At 29.5% G+C, this 24593-nt stretch overlaps 4 protein-coding genes across 7 annotated transcripts in view; 3 read left to right on the forward strand and 1 right to left on the reverse strand.

Moving 5' to 3' along the window:
- LOC100571382 overlaps positions 1 to 5743 on the forward strand; it is a 13491-nt gene extending 7748 nt beyond the window's left edge. The window contains exons 1-2 of one of the 2 annotated variants that reach the window (XM_003242426.4): positions 1471 to 1659; positions 4519 to 5743. In XM_003242426.4, coding sequence (XP_003242474.1) covers positions 1591 to 1659; positions 4519 to 5340 — 891 coding nt within the window. In that variant the 5' untranslated portion in view covers positions 1471 to 1590 and the 3' untranslated portion in view covers positions 5341 to 5743. Of the gene's footprint in view, positions 1 to 1470; positions 1660 to 4518 lie in introns of those variants that run through there. The other variant, XM_008181837.3, reaches the window with a different exon arrangement.
- A 1831-nt stretch (positions 5744 to 7574) lies between these two features.
- On the forward strand, positions 7575 to 11690 carry LOC107882901 (homeobox protein 13-like). The gene is made up of 2 exons (XM_016802017.2): positions 7575 to 7753; positions 8721 to 11690. The coding sequence occupies exons 1-2, from the start codon at positions 7706 to 7708 to the stop codon at positions 11223 to 11225; spliced, it is 2553 nt and encodes an 850-aa protein (XP_016657506.1). The 5' UTR covers positions 7575 to 7705; the 3' UTR covers positions 11226 to 11690.
- A 199-nt stretch (positions 11691 to 11889) lies between these two features.
- Positions 11890 to 15504, forward strand: LOC100571227. The gene is made up of 2 exons (XM_003242424.3): positions 11890 to 12034; positions 13889 to 15504. Exons 1-2 carry the CDS (start codon positions 11981 to 11983, stop codon positions 14462 to 14464), a joined length of 630 nt encoding a protein of 209 aa, XP_003242472.1. The 5' UTR covers positions 11890 to 11980; the 3' UTR covers positions 14465 to 15504.
- A 6699-nt stretch (positions 15505 to 22203) lies between these two features.
- The window catches only part of LOC107882902, a 7504-nt gene continuing 5114 nt past the window's right edge, over positions 22204 to 24593 (reverse strand). For all 3 annotated transcript variants that reach the window (XM_016802021.2, XM_016802020.2, XM_016802019.2), the window contains one exon: positions 22204 to 22783. In XM_016802021.2, the coding sequence (XP_016657510.1) occupies positions 22389 to 22783 (395 nt within the window). In that variant the 3' untranslated portion in view covers positions 22204 to 22388. The remainder of the gene's footprint in view (positions 22784 to 24593) is intronic.

The following is a 24593-nucleotide window of genomic DNA, read 5'->3' on the forward strand; positions in this document are numbered from 1 at the left end:
AAATGTCAAACTTAGGAGAATTTACTAATTTATGATGTCGGGGCAATTTGTATTTTATTAACCATAATTGGATATCAGTTAGTATTTTATTCATGGCATACAACCTCACACAGTCACACTTAAAATAAATCAAACGTTTGATAATTTGTTTTTAAAATATTATATTATATTCTTTATACATCATACATAATAGTTATAATAGTTTATGGTCCAATAGTACCAAGGTGAAATATCAGGAATATAAGGATGTAGGTACTATTACACATTATAGATATTATAACCTACAATATTTTCATGATTTTCACGATTTTCATATAGCATAATATTCTGATACTTTTTATGCTTAAAAATCCATTCTCTGATTATAATATCATATTGTCCAGACCATTATTATATATTTATATAAATAAAGTACTATAGGTATCAGACAAATAAAAACTGGTAGTTAGGCTATTTCACAGGTGTTAATATTATAATGTAATACACTGATACCTAATGTTTTGATACTGTAGACTACAATTTATTATTGAATTACAATTCAGGTAATACAAATAAAATAAAAAGAAAATAATTGAATTGCTACAAATAACAATTTTGAAGAAGAAATGACAGATTTTTAATACATTTTTAATGATATGCTTTTGGGTCCATGCATTAGGTAATGCCTATATTGGGTCTGAGTTCTATTTATCAAAATCCTTAAGACTATTTTTGATAGAACTGCACTAGTGCAGTCTTCATACGTAAATGCATTTATTCAACATTGCAAATATATGTATTAAACTTATTGTATATATAATAGGTTCATAAAGTGGAAGTCGAAATTTAATATTTTAACATTACATTAGGCAAACTAAACTTTTCTCAGAATTCCTTTTTTGAATTCAAAGTCCAAAAATCATGATATATTATGTGACTCAAATTGTATATAATACCTATTAACTAAAATTAAACAAATATTTTAAAACAATTTATTTAAATTTAATAGTTTTTTTTTCTATTCTGTTGAGGTTTAAAATATTGAACTCTAAATTAATTTTTTTTTAATTCCAATAAAAATAACTAGGTATATATATACCTAATATAATATACATATATTGTAATGAATATAGTAGCTACCTATGTCTTACATATAAATATCACCTAACATTATACATTTAAGGTTTATTCATGAAGTCTAAAGTATATTACTATTTTAGGAAGTACGCTGTTTCTATAAAAACAAACTTGTACCTATTCACTGTTACTTAATAAAGGTTTTTAATATTAATAGGACGGATACTAAACAAAAAACATTAAACCTGTTATGGTTTTATCGTTATTATAAAAATAATAAGTAATATTAATTTGTCACGTTTTAATGTTTTGCGTTTTACAAATTGAGTATTGTTTTACTCACCACCCATAATAAGTAGGTAGGTAAATTTTTTAATACTAAATTATATACAAATGTTGCTCATATAAAGATGCTTGTATTATTATAGTATGTATGCATTGTATCTCTTTCATTTAGTACAGACAGAGTTCAAAGTGCTAAAATATAATTAATTTAACTGTTGCAAAATTACGCAGTGCTCACAATCTTAAAATATGTGTTTTAAAATTACGATGTTTTGGTTTATGTTAAATATATTTTTTATGATTTCCGCTATTTCACAGGTAAGTAATTGATAATAATGAGTTCTTGCATTAGTTAAACATTAATAATCGGAAAAGTATTTTTTCCTAATAAATAATTCTTAAATATAAAAAAGATTAAATTATTTAATGATCTATAAAAACAAACAAGTATGAGGTAGTATTTCGATAAGAGTAATTTATTAGTTGGATTATAAATTCGATATAAAACATGAGGTTGAGTAAAAACTCCTGAAATTATATTATTTTATTTCTATTTGCGTTTGAAGTAAAAATGTTAACAAAAATATTTGACATAAAAACGAAAATTATCAAATAATTATGAAGTTAAAAATTTTCAAGTTTAAACATTAAGGATTGAAATGTAATACATTGTCTCCGTCTCACAAACGTACAACAAAGCAAATTTCTATTCAGCTGTTCCAATTTTGCTGTGTTAGCTTTAATTTAGAGCAAATTAATACCTATTATCGAATTTCAAGGCAAAACATCATATTATGCTTTCTGTCGTTGGGTATTTAGGACGTTTTATATTTTTAAACTAATTAAGAGTATGTAAAAATATTAATAACTGATTTTAAAAATACAATATTGTAAAAAAACCTACGAAAATACACAGATATTTTTTCCCCCTAATTATGATTATAGGTCAATGAACTCTAATACAGCTAATAACACTAAATTTTCTTGAATTTTATTACGTTTCATAACAACCAAACAATAGACGAAATTAGAACATAAAAAAGTTATACCTAATAATAAATTGATATTACTAATTTTTATTATTATTTAATAAAAATTATTCAGTGTAGATACCTACATGGTATATACTATAATATATTATAAATATTCGATAAAAGTAACTAAAACAAACATTGACTGTACAATTTTATATTTAAATATATATTTTAAGATACATCATTAACTTTGTAATATATTTATGATTTATTTATGCATATAATAAAAATTACACCACTACTAATAACTTATAAGTATATAATATCTTAATATTTTAATATTTTATTTTTATGATATATTTATATTGCTATTATAATAATTTATTTTACTAAAGTAATTCAGTAGGCGTTATACGGTAAAGTTAGCCTAAAAATGAATTTAAAACTAAAGTGGGTATTCTTCGTTTATATAATATTTAATTTCGAACAAATTTGAAATTCAAATGTCTCTAATAAAATATCACACCTATGTACCTATTTTAGATTCTGAGTGGAACGATGAATGTATTGATTTTACAATGATGTGTGTTTTTTTTTTATTTTTTATCTTTTTTTTGTGTCTGTGTAGTGTGTACACGATAAGTAGTCGAAATAATGCTTCGATTTTCAACTTCAGTATCTTGTTCGATTAGAAAGTGAATATCGTTGGTGCATTGGGGAGGTAAAAATTTAAGCGCCAAGAAAAACCAAAGAAAAATTAAGGAAAAACGGGAATTTTTACGCAACATCGATTTTTCACAAAACTGAATTTGGTTTTTGGTGTAACTTTAAAAAATGACCGTAGATACATGAAATTTTGACTGAATGTTTATATTAGCATTTTCTATACACCATAAAATTTTCAAAATATTTTGACTTATTTTGAGCTCTTTACGGACATTGTCAGTTTTCATTTTTTTTTTAGTTTTTTTTCTAAAAATATCAATAAAATTTTATTTGTTGATTAAAAAAGCTTGAAAATTTAATAAAAGGCTCCTAGTATATTGTTTCAAAAGCAGATGAAAAATATTAAAAATCCTTAGTCACAGTTTTTTTTTATAAACATTTAAAGTTCAAAAATTGACAAAATTTATCAAATTTAAAATTGAATAATTATTTTGTAGTTAAAAATTTATAAAATGTTCAACTTTTATATCTAAGGATTGAAAATTTAAAACAAGATTCCACGTAAATATTTAATTCTGTTGCCGAAAATTCTGAGAAATACATAGGCACAGTTTATTTTTATAGTCATTTTAAGTTCAAATTTGGACGAAATTACATATTAAAAAACCTGGGATAAATATTTTATTTATTTTGTTGTGATTGTAATGATTGTATAATATTATTTGTGGGTACTTGAAACTTCTAAAGTATACTATTATATATCTATGATAGTACCACGGTTTGTTGTTGATGTATAACGCGTTACCTGATGGATATTGTGATATGATTAATTTGGAATTTATTATTAATACCTATTATAGGTAAATTTTTTTTAATACTATAGATAAGTATACCTACCTATAATAGGTATGTCTAATACCTAGACTGACAAACCGTCGCCGCTCAGAATCGTTTTTCTTATACAGTGATATTATATCATTGAATTCAAATTGAATACTATCCATTATACAGTGACCCACTTGTAACCTACTGTAAAGCAGAGCGACATCCGCTTATCCACCTTTTTAATATTTTAAATAGCTATAATAACAACCTTATGTGGAACCTTGTATTACATTTTCAAGCTATCTGATATTGCGACATATTGCTTATAGACCACTTAAATACATAATATATCGATAAAAACTAAAAACAAAATGTCATTGAATATAGCTCAAAAGGAATCAAAATATTTTGAATATTTCCATGGATAAGAAAATATGGTGATATAAAAATGTTTCGAAAATTTTAAGTATCCTAGTATTTTTGAGTTGCCTACATATAATAAATATGAAAATCGATGTCAACTGTTTATGTGTGAAAATTCCCGTTTTTAGTAGAAAACACCAGCAAAGTTTAAGATCGAAAACTTTTTTCTCCTATCGCAATACAAACTAAACTAAAAAAACACACCCACCATTCAATATGTAAAATCATTAGGTATATTCTCCGTTTATAATCTTAAATAATACATTTCATTATTATTTACATTTTTAAGGTACGCGGATCAAATAAAAATTCTACAAAAGTGTCAAATAGTCTTCACCAAGTGAAAAACGAACCAAGTGTATTGATGCTAAAGGATGGTAAGGGTAATACGTACAAGTATATTTATCCAAATGATATGGACCAATTTTCTAAGATGAGTACTCTCGGTAATAAAAATTCTTCTACGGTGATACACTTACCACCGGGAATATTGAAATCTGAAAATGCTTCTTGTGATACAAGTGATAGTCCTGTAGATCATCAGTACGTAAGGATATTAAATTCTACAATGCCTGAGAGACCCCAGACCACTAACCCAAAAAATTCAATTACTGAACATAAACAATCTTCACCTGGCTCTAAGGCTAATCCTATAGTGGCTTTTATGTTGCCGAAGACCACAGGAGGAGAACCGTGTGAAGAAGAAAATACTGCCGTTTCGATAAATGAAAACGAACCAACTGAGACTACTACCATAAAAGATTGTAAAACAGAAAAAGAAGAGGATGGGAATGATGCAGATGATAGTACAGTTATCAAATCAATCTATAATGATAGTAATCATCCGAAAGATATTTCAAAAAATGACCAAATATTATCATCTCAAATAAATAATGTAAAATACGAGAGCTCAAACAATCAACAGAATTCGCAAAAATCGTGTGACGCCCGCAACGGCTTAATATTATTGGTCGAAAATGATATTAAATTAAAACTTTTTTTAAATTCAAACGGAATATTGGATAAATTGTCCCTGGTGAACAGTAGAAAAAATTCAACGATAAAATCAAACAACGAACTTTCCTCCGAAGAAGACGTCACATCTAAATAGGTGTTAGAGAATGATAAAATATTTCATTAAAACTCTGATAGCAAACTTGCATTACATATTATCATTTAAGTGAAACAAAGAATTTTAGATCAAGTGTAGACATGTAGACTTACGTTCAAAAATTAAAGAAAAAAAAGTATTATGTATCTATAAAATATATTGTACCTACCTATATATGTGTAATATAATATTAAGAATTATTTGAATGTAAAATGCTGTAGTCGGTATATTATATATTTATGGGCATTTTTTAGAATGAATAAAATGTTTGAATAATATATTATTTAATTATGTATTGCCTAATGAGTTATCACTTATTTGTAACGTATAACGTGTAACGTACGTATATTGTTTAAGATTGTTCCTAAGTAAATAAAAAATATTTAAATATACATATACTGTATAATATATTTATTATGAATTCAGTTTTGGTGTTCAGCCCGAGTAGTCTTTATCTGAGGCCCGTGAACAAATATCAGGGATAATATTAATATTATGTATTTTTACTATTTTGCAAAGGTAAATTTTTAATCGTGTGCATCAATGAAACGTTATAGCAATCGAAACGGTAAAATAATTGTTTTTAAACTCACAGAGAATTACATAATTAATATATAACCAAATATAAGTGAAGTAAAAACGGTCAAATATTTCAAACAAAATATTACTTATTATAGCAATTAGCAACGCTACTGTATAATGTGGAGCTGCAGTTAAGCCAGAAGGTCATGCGGACGTCCACGTTTTAATTTACGTTGAGGCGGTAAAATTCCATTTGGTAAATGTTATATTTTTTTTATAATAAAAAAAAACAGATAATTCAATATGTGGCTCTACTATATAGAAGTTTTCGTCAATCATTATTGAATAGGTCGCTTTAATAATGGATGTGTTAACCTACGAAAACAACAATTCTGAGCAAATACGGTGATCTAAACCCAACCTAACCTAAGATATCTAATATTATATCTATAAAATATAAAATATAAATATGTCTAAAAGAGCCAAAATATTTTTTTAATTAGTTTATCTCTAGAAAAAGTTGGCATTAATATTTGGTGAAAACTTCAAATATATACCATCCTAAATTTTGAATTTTTACAAAATAACAAAATCAAATTGATTTTGTCAAAAACTGTTATTGCGAAAATATTCCCGTTTCCTGTACTTTTTTTTAATTATTCACAATTATTCTGAAAAGTACCTACACATGACGTTTGACTCCTCTCCCCCATACCATGTACCAACTAAATCCAATTGTCTATCAGAAACCACCCTCAAAGTGGAAGAATAAGGTATAAAAATAATAGTACCTATACTAATCCAAAAGGTAATGATAGACACAAAAATAAGTAAGTAATTCAATTCTGCTTAGAATTTAAAATGGTATCTAACAAGGACATGCCAAACCAAATAGTTATACGGTCAAACACAGGATATAAAATAAAAAATGTATAAAAAAATTATGTATTTTATACGTAGTCCTTGATTTTTTTTTATTTAAGAAATCAATTGTATTATTCGAATACTCGTTTATCGTTGTAATAACCATTTTTTTAATAACTTATTGTTTTTTTTTTTATACTCAATAAAAAAAACTATGTAACTATAATATATTATTGATTGTGTTGTAAATTCGTGATAAATAACTGAAATTAATATTTTACTCTCAAAATATCATACAATAACAAAGTTTTCGTAACGCACGTAATTTTATCGGTGATCAATAAAAATACGCATATTTTTTAGATTTATTTTGATAACTATATAGAAGACAAAATTCGATTATCATAATAATATTTAGCAGCGAACGAGATAATATTATGTCATATATAATTTATTATATTCTATATACACATAATAAGACACGCATTCATATGCGATATCAATGGACGCTATGTTTACACAAAGTGTATAATATACATTATTTTGTGATAGAGCTTTCATCGACAATACTAAAATGCAAAAAAATGCAAATCAAGTAGTATTATCATTATAGTTGACGCGTTTAAAACCAAACTATTACGTCCAATCTACATATTAATCTATGTATTACATATGAAACATAAATATACATAATATATATATGTATAGGTATGCAACATGTTTCGTATCGGTTAAGGAAGCATTTATATAGAAACACGTAATTGATTGTACATAATATGGCGCTTCGCTTTGACAAGATATAAAATGCATGTAAATTGTAAACTGTGTCCACTATGGATAGACTCTAGGATATCCATGTACAATAGTAGTTCTAAGAACAGTATAAAGACAGCGCACTCTTCAGTGTGAATTGTGTTGCGATATTGGGTCCAACAATTATTTGAAGTTTTGAAATAACATATTGAACTTCAACGAAATCATGATATTTCACTTGATAATACTGACGACCACGTCATTATTTTCGCAAGTAAGTATACAACTATTTCTTATATTATATTTATTTCGTACAAAACATATTATGTTGGTAGGTACGATGGTACATACCGTACATCTATAAAGTCATATATACCTAACTCATCATTACAAATATGTATCCTTAAGGTGAGATACTAATTTACAAGGTTTTGATAGGATTATTTTCACGTACCTACTGCTGTACTCCTAGTAATAGTAGTTAAACTATATATAATATGATCAAATATCATATGTTCAAAAGTTCTTATTTTGGCTATAAGGGTTACATTTTATAAAAAGTTATAATATTGATTAATATTATATTATAATCTGATAAAAAAAAGTCGGCATAAAGTTGTTCGCAGTTATTCATGACATGCGAACTCTACATTCTTTAATTTGTCAAAGAATACAATTATTGGTTAGCTTTTAATTAAAAATGGTTAACCCTTAATGACAATTATTTGATAATAATGTTCACTGTTTAGGTATAATGTATATTAAATCTCATGGAATAATTAATTTTTATATTAATTTTCTGAAACCTGAGTTACTTGGTACCTGGGTAAATATAATATTAACTTTTGATTGTTTGATAATCATAGATTATAGCCTATAAGTATAAAAGTTTTAATATGTTTCTAAATTTTAAATTATCAATAATAAGTAATAAATAATACAGTCATAATTTAAAACCATTAAATCCATTTTTTCAAAAAAATATTACAATTTAAGGTACCTATGTAAAATACTACATGTAAACGTTTTAAGAAAAATAATGAAATATAAATAGCACAATTTAATGTATTTTACATAACATGTGGTCAAAAAAAGTCAAAATGAGCAGACGGCATTAACATAAATATAGGCACATATCATCGGTTAATGTTTCACACAACATTGCACCGTTTTTACCTTTCAATAATACCTAATAGTGGTAATATCATGATTTTAAAGTATACTTCAATTTTATATTTCAGGTGAAATGTAGGACTTACGTTCCGGAAAAAGATTTTGTGGAACATAATCTTAATCGTCGACAGACAAACAATCTTACGCACAATCCTGCGTACAATCCTACAGAACAGCAACAAATAGCATTCGTTGACAAAGGACAATACCCAAATGGATGGAATCAAAATATTATAAAAGGATATTATCGTTCGCCAATAATATTTTCAGACAAAGCGCCAGTAACAATTAACTACAGAGGTATTCGCAGCGGTCCGGGACAACCACCGGATGGATTTAAAAACTCCTATCCAATAGTAATTTCATCTCAAGGTAAGGTTACTGTGAATTACGACGATAGTCAGGACGACGTAGCGCCACCGATCAACCAGGAAATTTGCCAGTTGACCAACATCATGGTCGAGCTTCCGAGTGGTATCGTTCTGCCATATATAAAATTCAAGACCATCAGTCCTTATTTGCCAGCTGAAGACCAAAAATCAGAAATCCGTGTTATACTTGACAACAAAAACATGACGTACAAACAGTTCCAAGAAACTTTGCGGTATTACGGTTGTGGTGATCTAGAGGACTCGCCGCGACCGTCGGAAATCGGCTCGACCAACCACGTCACATTGGCCAACGGTACACTGAAAGTAGAAATGGACGAATACCGGAACATAGTGAGCAGCTTAACATCGGGATCGGAAACTTTAATGGTGCCCAACGTCGTTAGCGGAAAGTATTCACTGTACCGTTCTCTCATAGCGGACGAATTGCCGGAGCTGAGAGGTTCATCATTTGTCATCACGCACGAGGGAATGGTAGTGCCGTTTTCGTTGTACTACGCCGTGGACAGAGAACATTTCCAAAGGCCACCGACGGCTGCAGTTGTTCCCTGCAAGGTTCGGCAGATCAAATGGCGTGACGGCAAACTAGTGGATGTGCAGACAGTGAGACACGTGATTGATGCCCTGAGGAACCCGACGATGATCAACTTTATTTTCCCAAACGGGAAACGCATGCCGTTCGTCCGGTGTAGTGTGGAAGAGCCGACCGACTCATACGACTACGATCCGGAAAAAGTGATGGTGGACGTGGGCCAGTGCAAAAACGTTCTGTTGTCGCATTTCAACGACATCCTTAAGGCTGTGCATATTCCTGACGACAACTGTAAAAACAAACGGTTTAATCCTCCCGCAGTGTTCGCATTGGATCCAAAGTGTCTGAATATGACTGATATTTATAATATGACGGACCCTGTGAATCCCCAAACTAATAATTGCACAGAACTCATGAATAAAACTACCAACCCTAGCACATGTAGAAAAATGGACAACATAACTACTATAGAGTCCAAAAATAATACTACTGAAACCCCAGACTGTACAGAAATATATATTAAAAATCAACAAAATAGTTCTAGTTCAATTACTGAAGGCAATAAAATGCCTATAGTTAAAAGCAACAATGACCAAACTGAAACTAAGAACAAAACGGTAAGTCCACCAAACCTAACATCAAAAAATACAACCGATTCAAATACTACCACTACTATCAATCCTAACCAGGCAACAATGACTTCAACTCACCAAAATTCTTCTAATCCAGTTTCTGGATATAAAGAAGAACCTACAATGAACGACAACAATCAAAACCAAGCAGAAACTAAAAACACAACAAGTCCAAACTTTGTGAATAATACCAGTAATTCAAATATTACTAACACAAATAAAAAATACGAACCCAACGACACTAGCAACAGTACCGTAACTACGGAAATTAGAAATGATACTACTACCGATCAAAATAATAACCAAAACAGTTCTAATCCTGCAGTTATTGAAGGCGATACAATCCCCATAACGACTGCAGGCAACAATAACCATACTGAAACTAAGGACACAACTACTACAAGTGTACCAAACATTACTGGAAATACGACTGGTTTGAATAATACCAATACAGACAAAATATATAAACCTAATGACACCAGCAACAATACCGTAACTGCCGAAACTAGAAATAATACTGATTTAAACTATACTGCAGTAGTAACGGAGAATCGTCAAAACGGTTCTAATCCAGTGAATAGAACTAACGATGTACCAGCAGTAACCAATACCAACAATTACCAAAATCTGACAGAAACTATAAACACAACAGCAAGTACGCCGAGTTATACGGAAAATACGAAGGTCGGGTCAAATGCGGGCAGAAAAGACAATGATACTTATACCGGAAGTAATGAAAACCCCAGTGTCAACAATACCGCAGAAACGATACAGACTTCCGGCGCGACCAGAGCATCCGACGCTGCAGATGACGTCGGACCTGTGGAAAATGGCAAAAAAATTCCCGAAACGAATACTGGAATCGACGATGAAACGTCAGATGACGCATACAACATTACAACGACTGGGAAGACGGAAACCAATCAACCCACTCCAATCTATACTGAAACCATTAAAAGTCCTAATAACAATTCCGTGACGAATAACGCTACGAAAATCATAAACATAATCTTGTACTGACTCCTATTCAGGCGAATAATACAAACAATTATAAATTATATGCTAATACAGTGCCTAATACGACGCAACCGTTGAAAATAACGATCATTAAAATATTATTAATTTATAATTTTATTTCGGATATTACTGGTCAAATTATTGTAATAATATTATTATGTATTTTTCTATTTTTTCCATTTAGACCCTGCTGTTGTCCTTTGATCAAATCCTTGACTTAATAATACACTAAATACACTTTGTTATATTCCACTAATAATATAATAATGCAGGTGTGCTGTGTGCAATAAATAATAACTATTAACTAAATTATATTATACATCTACCACGTTTAATCTAGTAATATTAGTATAATAGTTGTAATGTAAATCATATGTAATGATATTTTGTGATTAAGTTATTATAATTGGCATGTAGGTACCTGAAGTAAAATAAATTGTAAAATAAATTATATTATTTCGTTTATTAGATATATATTATATTTTCTATTGCACAGTGTTTATGAGACACGAAAAAGGTATACCCAAAACAAGGAAATCTCTACGAAGGTTATTGACGTTTGACATACCTATGCGTACAACGTTTACGCGAGTGTTCGTTGAATATTTTATAAACATAACACTTTTTTAATTAAAAAAGGTGTTAACTTCAGGTGGCCAACAAACATTTTATACTGATGAAAATAATAATATGTATAGACGTATAGTTGACGTTTGAATACCCTGTTGGATCACGGATGTGACATGACGTGAATAATCATGAAAGTGTACATGATGTTCGCACTCTGCGCCCTGATGATGTCTTGTTTGCCCGTGAGTACATACCTACTACATTATAATATTATGGATGGGGTTCGGATGTCCGAATAACTTTTGCAATTTTTTTGGAATATCATAGACGATGCTTGCCTAGCTTAAAATGTATTTCAGTAACATAATATTATACAAGGCTATATAACTGATTTTTATTTTGCGTTTTTTGTGTTTTTTTTTGGTTTTTAGGTAATTTATATGGCTTTTAAGGTATTTTTTTTGGTATTTTCACTTTATTTTAACAGTTAAGAGAAAAATTATTATGAGTAAATTATTTTCATTATGATATTATTATATTTTTATATTGTCCACAAATCGAAAAAAAATCACAATTATATGCTTATAAACTATAATTTTAAATTTTAAAATCAATAAATAATTTTACTAACATTAACATTTTTATGAGTGATTTTTAAGTAGTATATAGGATATTAACATTTAAAAATTAATAATGTATTTTGGGGGTTTTTATGTCATAAATGCATATTTTTTAGGAAATGTTTATTGGTTTCTTAGGGCATCAACATCCAGGCCCTAATTATGAATAATCATATTTGGGTATTTATTAGTTTCCAACCAATTCGATAAAAACAGTACCTACCGTGTGCAGTATTGCTTAGAATTGACATAGATTACTTAAACATTTTTATAATGATAGTACCGCGAAAAAAAACTTTATATTTTTTATACAAGCCACTGCATAAACATAAGAAAGGCGGGTAGTATATGATACCTACTATATCTAGTATATAATAATATAATTTAGGTCAAATAACTGTTAGGTTAGAGTATATTATATTGAAATGTGGTAAACTGTTATACACAACAGTTTTTACATATTAAAAGACAAAAGAACTGATGAGAAATGAAAATGTGATACTCGTAGTTATTTTATTGTACCTACACTCGCACAATTATCACAATCAAAATATAAGGTCTGGCGGCTTAGTGCTAACCGCTACTCTCTAGGTATATACTTCATATTATTATTTATTAGGTAGGTATACTGCTATGAACTTTCTGGTTTCAATTTAAATTATTAAAACTCATTTAAAATGGCACATGCACAGTGCGATCGTAACGATTCTCGACTACTTTCCAACAATAATTCAATGATAAGAATATAATATGAGTAACAACCAAGATGATTCATTGTTTCAAAGTCCACTTCCTGCAGTGCCAATGTGCCTTACACGCGTGGACTGGCTGTAAACATTTAAAATCCATATAGTATAATATATACATGTTATATTATATGATGCATTTTTGTGGCAAGTGTACAGTCACCTCCAAAGTGGTCGAAAATAAAATTATAATACACTATATCAGCTATACCTATTGTTAATATTTTAAAATTTAAATATTAGGTGTTTGTTTTTATAGTATGGTGAAATCGAATAAAAAGTAATTTAATAAGTACCTAGATAAAAGTTCAAATTTAAAATTTTGCGTTCAATATCTACATATTTTGCAAAATATTTAAACAGTTGCTCGAATAAATCGTAGAAACTAACAAAACGTTCCAAAATGCAGTATATATTCATATTAACAAATGTCCTATACATATATTATATTATACCAGAATATAATAATATAATATTCATCAATTCTATCCGTTCAAACCTACTTGACTTTGCAATTATAGTTTGCAGTTATAGGTATTAGATAATGTTTTATAAATGTAAAAATAATTAATACATTTAATTAGGTACCTATGGAACATAATTACGGGTTCGAATGTTTAAACATTGATATCTTTTCTCTTTATATGAAAAATATATAGGTAACTTAAAAAACGGTCGGTAGACTTGACGGGTTTAATGACATTTTTCCCCTTCTCGGACGATGTTACAGCGCCAGTACGACTGTTGCATGGACACTGTGCTCAAGTCGTTTTTCGAGATGTTCAATCCCAGCGTTGAAGCTGGTCCTGGACGGTTGGTCAGCCGGCATCGGTACAAGGACGGCTTCATGCCCGACTATCCCTTGGAGGTTATCGGTCACGACGGCGAATGGGTCAAGCCACCTGATGACAATGACGACGGAAGCGTGCCGACGGCTGACTACGTGGACGAAGGTGCAGGTAATGGTGTAAGTTCAGGAGACCGTACAAGTAGTGGTGGCGGTGCAAGTTCGGAAGGTGGCGCAGGTGGTACAAATGGTGATAATGGCAGCGGCCGGCTGGAATACTCCATCCGGCAACAGAAGATTGACGCAGCTGTCGGTGCAACTTCAAGCTCCGGCCCAGGAATACGGCCGGACGACCATCGGCCTTTTTCGGATTTCGTCGTCAGCCTGCTCAAAACGGTTCAGTTGACGCCTCTTGCGACGCTCAAAAAGTCAAAAGGCAAACCACCTGGCGCAGTCCCGGCCACGAAGACGACTGTGCATCAGCCGCAACACCACGGCGGCATCACGAACCCGTGGTAGCAATATACTTGGCGGCGGGTGCAGTGAGAGCCCACCCAAACACGAGGAGAAAACCATTTTTCAAACCTTTCTTCGAATGCCTATAACATATAGTTAATATTATTTTAATCACGTGCTGGTCACGAAAGTTTACAAAAAAATGTACACCCCTTCGCCAACGACACTCGCAAAAGGCAAAGTTGCGATGATATATGTAAAATAGGTGTATACCTATAATCATGATTTTTATTTACCTATATAATATTTAAAATGTATTTATGCCCTGCTCAACTTTCTTCATGTATTATTTAACGTTTTATTTTAGTGTATTTAATTGTATCATTATATCAAACACATATTATGTACTTATATACAATGATATGTAGTTAAAAAAAAGTCACATTTTGAACAACAGCTAACAGCTAAATTATTATTTCGTTGTAATCGATTTACAAAAGAATGAAACTTCAATTTATCTTACGTTTTAACATTATATTCAAGTTCCAACTCCGAGATTGGTTCATAATATGTATGTTGTGTACAATATATTATTTATGCAAGAATGCTACTAGCGTTTATTAAATTTTTTTTGGCTCCAAGGTCTAGACGAAAGTATATGGATATTGTAATGGACAAGTCGTGCTGGTTCGCATGGACTATACTGGCGCGTTTACTATAATATTATATTGTTTATGTTGAAATGTTTGAGAGAAAAAACAATCAACATCCCGATGTTTGTTCGATACGTCATTCTGTCATAATATACTATATTATATTAAAACACGATGCACATTTAATTTAAGTCAGTTTATTATTATTATTATAATAATTGTACGCCGATGTATGTATAGTTGTCACCTTGTTATTATTATACATATTATAGTTGTATCTTGTATTATATTATATTATTATGGTTACTGGTTTTTTTTATACTAACCTGGTGTGTCACGCCATTATTTAATAGGTACTTCAAATTATTTACAATTGTAATAATATATTTCGTTTACACTACTACCGTACTCGTATTACCTTACCGTTTTAAAATAAAACATAATCAAGTGGTGACCCAAATTGAAGCATTCGTTTGTATTTTTGAACTTTTCTGGCATCTATCTTTTCAAATGTTAATTACTTCTAACTACTATACATAATACAAACTTTCCATACTTTTAAATGAATAACTCGTAATATAGAGTAAACGATTTTTTAAAAATCTCCTTACTCTGCGATAGCATACACAGAAAACACTCTGAGGCTTTTCAGCATATGGTTTTCGGCTTTTCGCTTGTTAGATAAATTTAAAATAATATTGCAAAAATTTGAGTCATAATAATATAGTACTTAAATATAGGTTGCAACAGTAATATAATGAAGGTTTATTATGGAGGCGGACAGATGATAAAAACCATAACCTAGAGTTAGAACAGTGGCGTAACAGTGGTGTTGTTATGGTACAAATGTTTATTGAGGCTGTTTATACCAATATTTGACCTCTTATACCACTTTTGTTATGGTTAGGTATATTATAGTTAAAGATAAAATACTTATTGAGCAACAAAAATATAATAAAATAACATCCTAATCAAACATTAAGTGTAAGAGAAGCATCTTATAACTTTAAAACGGATTGAATAAAGTTACTTTTATATGTATCTAAGCTAAATTTGTTTTGTTAATTTATTTTTACATTTTACATTTTTTTTGTCAAAGATAAATTATTCACTAATTTTATGAAATTAAAACTAGGAGCGTAATATCTCAAGGCATCTAGCCAACACTGGTTTCTTTTAAAATTTAAATACACTATTATAACATTATAACAAGCAATTTTAGTGTCTAAAATTATAAAATATGCAAAATAGATCATTAATGCCAATATGATGCAAATATATGGACATTACTATATATATATAATTGTAAGCCATTTGTATGAGGACGCTAACGTAGGTATCTACCAATAAATTCTGATCCTAATAATTATTATACAATATATAACAATATATATTGTAATGTACTCGTACTCGTACGGTGTAGTAGTGTACATGTACATATTAAGGTTATAAGGGACAAATAATATTGATCATCGTAGAATAGCCAACTGGTAACATCATAAATTCAAAAAAATATTATAAGTAAAACTCGTTGACTCGTTGGCTTTAATATGTTTATTATAATATCTATTATATTATATTATGAGTTATTGAGTTATGATGTACCTATAAGACTATAAGTGTAAATAGTATTAATAAAATGTCTAAGTATAATAATGACGTTCAAAGTTCCACACGCTACTAAATGGTGTGGTTATAAGACATTATTCATAAATTATATTGTATCATCAGCAGACTCTGAAAAAAAAATTCAATTGATAAATTACATATTATTATTACAATAATTAATTAGCAAAATAAAATGAGTAATTTTATAATGTAGTAGGTACATATTTTAAAAAATCGCGGAAGTATTGCGAAAGCATTTCCCGCGGCGCCGTCGGTTCAAAACGAAAAAAAAAAAAAAAAGGTACATTAAAAATAAAAATTAATGTCTGTAACGGTATAACGAAACTGATTAGTTTATCGAACAATAAATTAGTGCAATAACGTAATAATATTATAATAATTATCTACTACAGTTGATAGTATGCAAAGGTATTTGTTAAGAAATCCTGTTGTCTAATAAAACACTACGTAGGGATTTTATAATAATATATTGTGGCAGAATGAGAAAAACTCCATGAATTGCGGAATTTGTATGACCCTCACTATAGTAATAATGTTATAATATAGATTATTAAATGACCGTGTTAATGAAATATTATGTTAAATCATTCGTACAAATTTCCAAGTTATTTTTAAAATTTTTTTTCAACATCCATTCCAAGAAACACTAATTAAAATAAACCATGATTTTATGTTGACGTATGTATCTAATTTTAATATTTTTATGATTTTAACTTAAAACATATATAATAGGTACACGATGATCATTACAAACATACAGGACACGTGGCTACCGCGGCAATGGATAGGAGAAAAAATATTATCCATTAAAAACGTGCGAGATGATTAATTAATGATAATATTATAAATGCACATTATGATACAAATTTAAAAAAATGTTGAAGGTCTTAATCAAAATACTAATCGTTGTATGATTTAAAAATATTGACCAATGGATTAAAAATCAGTCATATTTTTTTACCCTTTGGCCTTATATGTAAAATATTAGACGAGTGTTTTTACACGACGATGACGTCGCCATCCATACGTCTATGCATATTAATACTATTTAACTAATTCGGTTATAATATATTAATAAATACAATTTTCGTTACAAAATTAAATTAGCATAATATTACACGTACCTACATACATTAAGTATATTGATGACCCACCTATCCCATCCATTCAAATCCCTTGGTAAAAAAAACTTGGTATCCACACAATTCTCAGAAATCCCCCCCCCCCCTGAAAATATTTCTCAAACGTAAATGGTGCGTGACCAACTATAAAATATAAAAGTAAAAAATAAAACAAATTCAGACTGTCTTTAATGGGTGGCTGCTCTTGATGTATCATGAAGTCTATATATTTTTTTTTTTAATATGTATATTTGTGTCGTTCAGTGTCAGCCTGACCATGGCTGCTGGGCCACAAATGCGGTCGGGACCCTTCCTTTTTATTTTATTTTTTAGGGTCTCGTAAATATTTTATTTGCTTGGCGTGTTCCTGCTCTATATATAAGGATTAGGGAATCCAAAATGTATTTATCAAAATATTGAACCGTATGTAATTTTTAGGCTCGGATTTTCTTTACAGAGATCAAGGCCGTTAATTATGGGTCCCTTAAAAAAAACTGATCCATGGGCCTTTGGTGTGCTAGGCCAACACTGGTGTCGTTTATCCCGTATGCTTATTGTGGCCATTGATATTAAGCAGTAGTTCAAGCAGGATATGGTATTGCTATATATTCACTATTAACATACGTTTTTTGGCCAACAGCGGACTAGACGACTAGACGAGGCAGACGATAGTTCGCACTCGCATATAACTAAAGAATAGCATCTGATCGATAGAGAATAACTAACTTAGTAACATTTAAACAAGAATATTATAATAGATGCAAAGATGTACTGGTTATCTGGCGGCGGGACTTCTTGCATTTGCATATTTTTTTGTGGTGTTTGTAGAATAAACGTACCTATTCTAGAGGAAATATAAATTGTTGAATGTTAAAATAGAATACAAATTTGGGCTTATTTCGAAAATGAATGTTAAATAAAATGCTAACATTTCTTCTTAACAATTATTAGTGCCTATCATTTCTGCACTATATCAATGCATATTGTACCAATATATTCTACTGATGTAAGCCTGCACAACTGCACCTACCGTATTCCCTGTTTTAATCCCCTATAATTGTAGAGGAATGTTGAATTGTTTGGTAATTTTAATTGCATATTCACGTGAATATTACGAACATTTTTAATGCAATATGTTCCGAGCCCTAACAGCTAAATAATATTATAACATTTCTAATTTCTAATAAATAATAATAGTGCTAAGGCAATACACTTATGTACATTTTGTAAAAATTAGACCATCGTTGGTATTCCGATGACCAACATCATCATTATAATAAAATTATCGTACAAATGTATATACCCAAAGAGAATATTCATAAAAGAAAAACATTTATATGTATTTATTTTATAACACAAATAATAATATTAAAATATACAATATATTATATTAAGTTGAACAAACGCATATTATATTTAAATATTAAAACTCTATCGCGTAGGTATTGCGTATATTGACCTCAATATACGTGGGTTATACCTAAGTGGCCAAGTATGTATATTGTATAGGTACTGTGTGTCCACAAAAACCGGGTACACTCTATAAATCAGTTAATTATATTTATCAGTACAAATTTATTACTTTTTTGTGGGATTAATCTATTGAGTCGTAAATTCCTATAACTTACAATTTTTTAATTTTTGTATCTTCCACATATGTGCAACAATTTCAGTTTTTCTTTGTACCCTGTTATTGTGGACACACGGTATATTATGATCATGTATTTAATATATAGGTACCTACACATTATCATACATTTATACCGCGTTCTTATAGTTATTATTAATTATTTTAGATTGATAAACTGAACAAACTGATCAAAGGTCGTTAGACTACAATACAACACGTAAAATAAACCCAATATAATAACGTTTCGTGTATTTCCGTTGATATCATCGGAAAAAATTATTGGTATAGGAACCTGTAGTTATATAATATACATTTTTAACGGACGGAAAAAAGAGATTATTTACGTCACTCGTTGAACTGTTAATTATTTTTAATTAATAACCTTATAGTCCCGTTTATTAAATTAGGTAGGTACTAAAGAAGGAACTTAATTTTAAATAGTTTATTAATATTATAATATAGTCGAAATACCAAGAGATGTAAGCACCAACAATTCAGTTTTACCAAGGACAAAAGTTTTAATAGTTTTGTTAACAATTTTCCAAAGGAACGTACAATTTGATTTGTAAATCAGTAAACACGTACTTAAATAAATAATTATGCAGTTAAAAGTAAGAACCATTTTTTTTTTGGGAGAGGGGAGGGAGGGAAATCAAATTTGTGTACTTATTTCGTATAAATTATAAATTATTATCATTGGACGATTTTGTAATTTTCTATAAATATTTATATTGATATTAACCGTGATTTTAATACAAGAATGCCCTATGTGGCTTTTATCGATGTCTTTTTTAAGAAATATTAATTTTAATATGTTTAATAAAATAGATAAAAAATAAATTAATATATTTTACAATTTGCTTTATTTTGTTATCACAGGCACTCGATAGATTTTAATACTGCATGTTATTATATTACTTTATTATTACATGACGTGTTGTAATTTTTTTTATGGGTCAGAAAAATTCCCAATATAAAAGAGCTATGGGGGGAGGGCATTAAAAAAAATGTGTTCCCAGGGCAGCAAAATTCTAAATACGCCACTGCCTGAATTGATATTTGAAATGGTGAGTTACGCTATGAGATTTTTAGGGTTACATTAATTGTACATTATAAAACAACGTTGAGTTACAGTGAGGGTAACCTTAATTAACTGGACCCGTTTACAATAATTATTGTGGAATACGCTGTGGCTTATAACCAGTGGTGGTTTTACGGGGGGTCCAGGGGGTCTGGTACCCCCCCCCCCCCCCATATCCCGAGTTTAGGCTGTGATACATTATTCACTCGAGCCGCTTGGGTTTTGACAGTAATTTTTTTTTTATAGGTATTACAATTACGATTTTTATGTGTGGATATAGGTACGCTTGTACCTACATAATTCTGGACTTCTGGTGATTTCATCTTTATTATTTCGTATATTAGAATGTTAGCTACAGCTATTTAGGTAAATACCATATTTTCCCTGAAATTATGACGTTAACGATTACGATATATATTATTTGTGATAATAATAGCGTTCGGCCATTCGAAGAACGTAGGTCATTAGCGCAGCAATAGTTGATTAACTGACAATCACTTTTCAGCCGTTGCGCCTGCAGTGGCGTCATTTGGGGTGGGGCAACTGGGGCATTTATGTCAATAATTATAATTAATAAATTATAATATGGTTTTCTTTCATTTAACTTACGCTAGCAAGTAGCAATAGACAGTAGTATAATATTATGTATAATATAGTATTATGTATAATACTATTGTCGAAGCGTGTGCGTATGCTGTGTAGCAGTGGCGTGGCGTGCATATAAGCAGTGTAAGCGTTGCTTACACTTTCAGTTGTAAAACGTATGGGTATATTTTTTAATGAAATAATTAAAATTCAATTAAAGCAACGATCGAGTTATAATAATTTAAAATTATAAATTACATTTTGTAACTTGATGGTATTAGATGGTATTATTTGTATAATTGTATATAATAATATAATATATTATGAGTATATTAGTATTTTGAGATAATGTTTAAGGACCCCCCCCCAGAAAAAATTCAAAAAACCGCCACTGCTTATAACAGTTGACCATATTATGTTGCTGTTGTGAGTTACAGTATTCTTAAATTAAATCAGATTGAATTTAGCATTGAAATAATGATTTTAGGCTAATACATTACTTGGGGAAAATGTGTATTTAGTACTATTTACACGTGTTTTATCATTATCAGTTAAAACCTTGATTTTGATATGTTGAGGGTTACATCACTTGGCATTTCCACCATTATTATACAGCAATGTAAAAAAATTTTTTTTTTGCATTTTTTGTATAACTTTGACCTATATATTGATATTTCGAGCTAAATTTTCGATGGGTTTAAAATTTAAATGATCCAGTATAGTAATAAATAAATAATAATAACTACAGAACAGATCAAATAGATTTATTTAGTAATAATAATAAGACTATATTAATAATATAATCTCGTGATATAATAAGACTTAATGCGCAAGTTAATGGTTGTGAATCATGGTGCTTTGGTGGATCCTGCTTTCGGATCCCGATGTGTTATGATTGACGAGATTATAATATCATTACGATTTGTAAATGTTGCATAATATATATTTATATAGTATACACATTATTACATCATTAATTAGGTTTATGACAATATATTATTCTAAAATTATAGTGTATTCCGATTCTGAATAAAAATTTAAATGGATATGATATTTGTATTTATGTGATTTGTGCTACCATATATTTACATAATATGCTCACACTTAACAATATTTAAAAATACTTATACACAAATAAAATCGATTTCAAATAAAATTACTAATCAAACAATTTTGTATATATTAAAAAACCAGCCCAAACCATACTATACAGGTTTAAGAGACAAGCGATGGTTGATTCAGAAATATATGTGAAATTCGGATTCAAAAAGCCGTATCTTGTCAACGCTCAATAGTAACCATAATGAGTATTAGGTCCGCGGATAAATGACTGAGAGACGTGTCCGCCGGGCCCGTCGATGACGATCTTTCGTGTTTTCTTCGGGATCAATCCGCCAAACAGGTGCTGTTGGTTCTTCGAGATGGCAGTTCTACTACCAAGACCACGGTAATAGTCGTTACCGCGATGCAGACCGGATCTCGGTGCCGACCAGAAATACGGTGACATTGGGATTATAACGTTTTGGTAAGGGCGGTGACCGCGGTTAATGTAATTGTTTCGGGGCATCGCCACGGCGGCGGTCGTTGCGATTGAAGCTAAGGCGGGCATCTGAGGCAGACGAGAGTTGCCATTACTGATCAGGCCGATATTCCGGTAATGTTGAGGTCCTCGGTGGTAAGAGCCTGCGGTTCGAAAAACATAATAATTGTATTAAAATATTTGTAAACACTCCGTACTCACATATTTTTAGATTCTGAGTGGAACGATGAATTTATTGATTTTACAATGATGTATGTTTTTATTTTTTAATTTTTGTGTCTATACATGATAAGTAGTCGAAATAATGCTTCGATTTTAAACTTCATTATCTTGTTCGATGGGAAAGTAAATATTATTGGTGCGTTGGAGAGGTTAAAATAAATTCCCAATAGTTTTCAAAAGCGCCGGAAAAAACAATATAAAAATTAAGAAAAACGGGATTTCTTACGCAAAATCAGTTTTCCACAAAATCAATTTTAGTTTTTGATGTAACTCTAAAACAAATAAACGTATATGCATGAAATTTTCACTGGTATATATTTGCATTTTCTATACACGATAAAATTTTCAAAATATTTTGATTTGTTTTCAACTGTTTAGGAACATTTTTTGTTTCCAATTTTATTTGTCTTTTTCTATGAATGTCAATAAAATTTTATTTCTTGGGTAAAAATGCTTGACAATTTAATACAAGGCTCCTACTATATTGTTACAATGACATTTGTAAAATATTAAAAATCATTAGTCACAGTTTTTATTTATAAGCATTTTAAGTTCAAATCTTGACAAAATAAGAAAAAACCACGAAAATTTGCGAATTATTTTGAGTTGAAAATTCATAAAAATTTTTGTTTTTAAATCTAAGATTTGAAAATTTAATACAAGATTCCTCACAAGTTTATCTACCTTTATCAAAAAAATGTCTACAAGCAAATCAAATTAAATTTTTTTTTTGAAATTCATATTTTTACAATATTGGATATTCACTCGATTTCTCATGTAGTGGCTTAGTTATTTTATTGTTATTAAAAAACGAATAACCGTAGACACTTGAGATTCATATCATATGTTTATTTTATCAATTCCTATACTTGATAAAATTTTGAAAATATTTTGACTCTTTTTGAGCTGTTTACGGAAATTGTCAATTTTCAATTTTTTTAGTTTTGTTTTCTATGAATAAAAATGTTTACTATCTATAAAAATTTATAAAATGTTAAACTTTTATAGCTAAGGATCGAAAATTTAAAGTAAAGTTCCATGAAAATAGGTAAATATATAAATTACTTCATTAACAGTAAGATACTAATATCATCAAATATACTTAGTAATATCATAGGCTGACTGACCGTTTTCGGTTAGAATCGTTTTTCTTATACAATGATATAATATCATTGAATTCAAATTTAACACCATCCATTGCAGTGACCCACTTGTAACCTACTGTACATCCGAGCAACATCCACTTATCCACCTTTTTAGATTCTGAGTGGAACGATGAATGTATTGATTTTACAATGATGTGTGTTTATTTTTTTATTTTTGTGTCTGTGTACACGATAAGTAGTCGAAATAATGCTTCGATTTTCAACTTCAGTATCTTGTTCGATTGGAAAGTGAATATCGTTGGTGCATTGGGGTGGTCAAAATTTAAAATTCCCAGTAATTTTCAAAAGCGCCGTGAAAAACAAAAGAAAAATTAAGGAAAAACGGGAATTTTTACGCAAAATCGATTTTTCACAAAATTGAATTTGGTTTTTGGTGTAACTTTAAAAAAAATGACCGTAGATACATGAAATTTTGACTGAATGTTTATATTATCATTTTCTATACACCATAACATTTTCAAAATATTTTGACTTATTTTGAGCTCTTTACGGAGATTGTCAGTTTTCATTTTTTTTTAGTTTTTTTTCTAAAAATATCATAAAATTTTATTTGTAGATTAAAAAA

Source organism: Acyrthosiphon pisum, chromosome A1, assembly GCF_005508785.2.
Source record: "Acyrthosiphon pisum isolate AL4f chromosome A1, pea_aphid_22Mar2018_4r6ur, whole genome shotgun sequence".
NCBI classification, from domain to species: domain Eukaryota; kingdom Metazoa; phylum Arthropoda; class Insecta; order Hemiptera; family Aphididae; genus Acyrthosiphon; species Acyrthosiphon pisum.